General features: G+C 33.2%; 1 protein-coding gene across 1 annotated transcript; it reads left to right on the forward strand.

Annotated features, from left to right (window-relative positions):
* Window positions 2,434-4,903, forward strand: LOC105172183 (hydroxyproline O-arabinosyltransferase 3-like). The gene is made up of 6 exons (XM_020697401.1): window positions 2,434-2,897; window positions 3,616-3,683; window positions 3,772-3,973; window positions 4,076-4,173; window positions 4,691-4,760; window positions 4,802-4,903. The coding sequence occupies exons 1-6, from the start codon at window positions 2,529-2,531 to the stop codon at window positions 4,901-4,903; spliced, it is 909 nt and encodes a 302-aa protein (XP_020553060.1). The 5' UTR covers window positions 2,434-2,528.

The following is a 5,221-nucleotide window of genomic DNA, read 5'->3' on the forward strand; positions in this document are numbered from 1 at the left end:
GTAAGAGAAATCAACACTTAATTGATTTGAAGGCTATGACAAAATAGCAGGACTAAGATAAGACATGGCCGATATACCTAATTAATTTGGATGACCAATGCAGGTGGCTCTACAATTTCAAAATAGTGGGCTAAGATAGAAATGCTATCTCAATAAAAATTACTTGACCAAACAAAATCACAACTATCCAAATAGTGAAAACTGAAAATAAGCCCAATAAAAACATAACCAAATGGGCACTAAGAGTGTGGGGGAGTTGATAGCGGGGGTGTTTGGCAAATCAGAAGTGGGCGACAGGCCGCGAATCCTAATAGTGTGCTAGGTTCTATGGCAGAATCGAAACAAGGTGGTGATGAAGGCTCGACGACAGGGTGTGCGGGTGATGTTGCAAAAGGCATGATCGTTCTTGGATCAATATCAAGTGGCTCGTGCTAGGCAGCGGGTGCATGAGAGAAGGTGAAGCTGGGGTTTTTGATGCACAATGTGGTGGTGAGAATTGTTTTAAAGCACAAAAGCAGCTTAGCGACTTTGTAAGTTGGGTTTGATGGCTTTGAATTTTTCTTAAAATAGAATTGTTCACAGCTTCTTACTCAGAAAACAATAACATTATTAATTCAAATAAAAACCATATTTATTTGACAATACTAACAACAAAAAGCACAATTTCGCCTTTTAATCCAAATACATTTGTATTTTTGCACGAAAATCTATACAAAGCCGACCTAGATCTTTTTCTTATTAAAGCTAAAAATCACCACAGAAAAATCACGATTAGCAACAAGAATATTAAGTGACGATTGTAATATCGTTACTAATTAGATATATTTACTGACAAAATTTTTTATTTTCTCACAATAAGGAACTTTAAAGTTTTAATAATGATACTTATTTTTGTAAAAATTGTCAAGAATTTGTGGTAAAATGTTGTGCACGTAGTTGTCACTAGAAATAATTAGTAATACGTGTATAATGACAACATAGTACAATAATTACTTATTGTCACTAAGTTGTCACCATTGAAGTGTTACAAATTATCTACAGTGACAACTTTATATATAATATTTATCACTAATAATTATTAGTAAAAAATCAAAATTATTACCATTTAATATATATTTTTATGAAAAAATACAAGCAACCCTCTTGTGATATCGCAAATGAGCAAATTACCCCTTTATAAAAAAATAAATAGCAATTTACTTCCCTATATTTTATAAAATACAAGAATTTACCCCCCCTATAATTTTTAAAATGAAGCAATTTACCTCCCTATAAGGAGGTAAATTACTTCATTTTAAAAAATACAAAGAGGGTAAATTGCTATATTTTTTTTATAGAAAAATAATATGCTCATTTTCAATATCAGGTAAATCACTATTCACCCTATATTTTTAATAACAATTTTAAAATCATCACTTCAAACTGTGAGTGCAATCCAATAAAAGACAAGAAGAACTACTGCCCTTTTATGGCCTCAAATCAAAATCAAGGAAATTGACATACACGCACGTTATTTATTTGATACGTACAAGTTAGTAAAGATCTCTTCCTCTTTATTCTGATATTTTACTACAAAACAAGTCTTTCACTAATCATCATACGGATTCTCTTTCCTTTCCCCGTCATCTCTCACTCTTCTGCTCTTTGTTCACATAATTTTTAACCTCCCATCTTTCTCCTTTCTGCCAGCCATTCCTGATCAAAGGTTGAATTCTGATACGAGGTATAATTATTGAATTTTATTTAGGAAAATATATTATTTTAGTCTGTTAAGTATGTCTAATTTTAATTTTAGTCCGATAACTATGTCCATTTTTATTTAGGTCCAATAACTTACGAAATTACTTACTTTTAGTCCTCTGATAGATTTTCGAACAATTTTTTATCGATGAATTGGTTAGGGGCTTCAAAATATAAAATATGCCAAAAAAGTTGAGTTGTGTGCAAGTTTGAGCGGTATTTTAGTAAATTCAATAAAAACATTAAAATTATTATTATGATTCAAATTTTATTGAAGTGATGGAATAAATTAAAATGGTAAATTTAAATACTCAAATATTTGTACTATAAATAATTTTTTTTTATAATAATATAGATAAGATAAATAAAGATAAGGTAAAATATATTGAATTGAGATGTTTTCTACTTAAATATGGAGAAAAAGAAAATAAAAAGGCCGAAATTCGATACTATATAAATTTTTTAATTTCTCGCCTTCACATTTTCCCAATCATGAACATAGCTAGAAATTCCATTTATTTATATCCAATATTTTCGTGTTGAATTTGTATTAAATGGTCCTATCTGTGAATTTCTCCACAGCTGTACTTTCTATATTTATTGGACAATTGGTTAATTTCATTTTGCCTATTTGGTATGTGTACATTAGGCACCTATTAAATCGTCTTCCTTCTGCAGATAGGTATATATAACTTGAATTTCTTATGGAGTCGTTCAGTCTTTGAATTTCAACTTAAAACCATACTATAAAGACTCGTCGTTGATTTTAATTCCCGGGGTGAGAAAACATGGCACGGGTAATACCACTTATGGTACTACTCTTGTCTATGGTGGTTTTGTACAACTTGGCTACGACGATTAGTCCTTTTGTCAAAGACGAGAACCAACTTTTCATTGATCCTGTGATTGAGATGTCGGGAAGAGCCAAAAGGCAGAAGAACGAAACGTCACGTTTCCATGTCGCCCTAACGGCCTCAGAGACGCCTTACAGCAAATGGCAGTGTCGTATCATGTACTACTGGTATAAGAAGAAGAAGGACTTGCCAGGGTCCGAGATGGGGAAGTTCACTCGGATTCTTCACTCGGGGAGGCCCGACAACCTGATGGATGAGATGCCGACGTTCGTGGTTGATCCTCTTCCCACAGGTTTGGATCGGGTGAGAAGGCGTCGTTTGTTGCTACTGTCTTGTTACTTGACTAAATGGTTATAAACTGCAAGAATTTGGATACCTTTCAAGCTTATTTAGTAGTAGATTTCATGTCATGCTTCTCGATTGTTGGACTTAGTAATAGTAATTGTCAAAAGACTATAATAGGCATATTTCTTCGAAATTTTAAAAAACGAAGCTCATTGTATCGTGTTCCAAAAGATGAATTGATATTTCTTAAAAGATAAAGGGATGGTATTGCTCTTTCTTGTTTCTTTTAAATTCAGAGATTTTTATGTCTATATATGAGTGTTTTCATAGGGGCCTATTGAATTTAACTATAATAGTAAGTTAAAGAGTTTACCAGCGTAGTGGTTTACTTCGGAAAAATTGCAATTTTTATTCTGTAAGTATTAGATGGGCATTTTTCAATATGTACGAATTTAGTTTTTCAAATTTATCGTACATTTAGGAGAAAAATAATTAAAATTTTCTGAAATGACCGAAAAAAAATATTCAATTAAGTTGGACACGTACATATATGTTGCACACACTTTTTCGGTCATTTTTATCCTCAATCTTTTTTTTTAAAACAAATTACATGACAAAATTGCTATATAAACTCATGCACGACTAAAATTACCTCCCGACATACTTATGGGACTAAAAAATTGCAATTCTCCCCATTTATTTCCTTGGAATGATTTGAGATGATGTATCCATGCAGGGCTATGTGGTCTTGAATAGACCATGGGCTTTTGTGCAATGGCTGGAGACTGCAACAATTGAAGAAGAGTGAGCTTGTTTGCATCCATTAACATGATACAAGTAGCTTTCATTTTCCTGCAAACATGAAAAATTCCAAGTGTTTTCCCTGCTGCAGATACATATTGATGGTGGAACCCGATCACATTTTCTTACGTCCGCTCCCAAACTTGGTCTACGAACGATACCCCGTTGCATTCCCGTTCTCGTACATCAAACCGATCAAAAACGAGAAGATCATAAGGAAGTTTTTCCCGGAGGAGATGGGTCCGGTGACAAACATCGACCCCATTGGCAACTCTCCGGTTATAATCAAGAAGGTGAGTGAATGAACGAACATGATGTTTCCTTCTCTCGATGGTTTTATTACTCGTTTGTGCAGTACGGGCATGTACTTAAGTAGCAGTTGAGTTGACGCTCAGGATTTGCTGGAAAGAATCGCGCCTACTTGGTTGAACGTCTCGTTGAACATGAAACACGACCCGGAGACGGATCGTACGTTTGGATGGGTGCTAGAAATGTAAGTAGAATAAGAAAACATTTCCGCACTAAAATATAATTTTAGTGACAAAATATCAAATGGCAATTTTAATATCGTCAATATATATTTAGATATATATATATATAATATGATAATAATTTTTATTTTATATTATTTATGCATAATGTTGTCAATGATTAGTGACAAAGTGACAACACAAACTATAATGACAACAAACAATTGTTGTCATTCGATCATCACTGTATACGTGTTACTAATTATCTTTAATAACAACTTTATGCAAATCTCTTGTTATTAATTAATCTTGCTAGTATGATTTTTAAAAAATGCTTATGACTATTAAAACTATGAAATTTATTGTTGTCATATGATCAAAAAAATTTATAAACAAGTATACGCAATTAACGATAATATTAAAATTGCGACTTATTTTTGTTTTTTTTTTTTGTAATGAATCCTCCTTGTGGCTTATGAAACAAAACTTCGGCTATACGTTCGACACGGGCTCTAACGTTCCCGTTGTTCACTGCCAAAGGTATGGGTATGCCGTTGCCTCCGCTCTTCACGGCGTGCAGCATATTCTCAGGAAAGACTTTATGTTGCAGGTATTTTGCTTCTCAACCGTAGCATATATCTAATTTTTCAGCGTTTTAAACCTCTGCTTGAAGTTGATATGCTGAAGGTGATCAGTAATCCGAGCTGCTGTGTACTGAATGCAGCCGCCGTGGGACTTGGAAACTGCAAATAAGTTCATTCTTCATTATACTTATGGTTGTGACTACAACTTGAAGGTAAAAACTCCCTTATCTTTCATCCCATAAGATTCAGTTCATTACTTATAGTAAGATTGGTTTGTAGAAATGAAAGGAGTGAATAGCAATTTATCCATCTGTTATATTGAAAATGAGCACCGTACCCCCCATGAAAGAAATATCGCAATTTATCCCTCTATAAAAAAGATATCGCAATTTACTTCCCTTTACTTTTTAAATGAAGCAATTTACCTCCTTATACAGGGAGGTAAATTGCTTTATTTTAAAAACTATAAGGGGGTAAATTATTGTAT

The sequence above is a fragment of the Sesamum indicum genome, linkage group LG10, assembly GCF_000512975.1.
Source record: "Sesamum indicum cultivar Zhongzhi No. 13 linkage group LG10, S_indicum_v1.0, whole genome shotgun sequence".
In the NCBI taxonomy this organism is placed as follows: Eukaryota; Viridiplantae; Streptophyta; class Magnoliopsida; order Lamiales; family Pedaliaceae; genus Sesamum; species Sesamum indicum.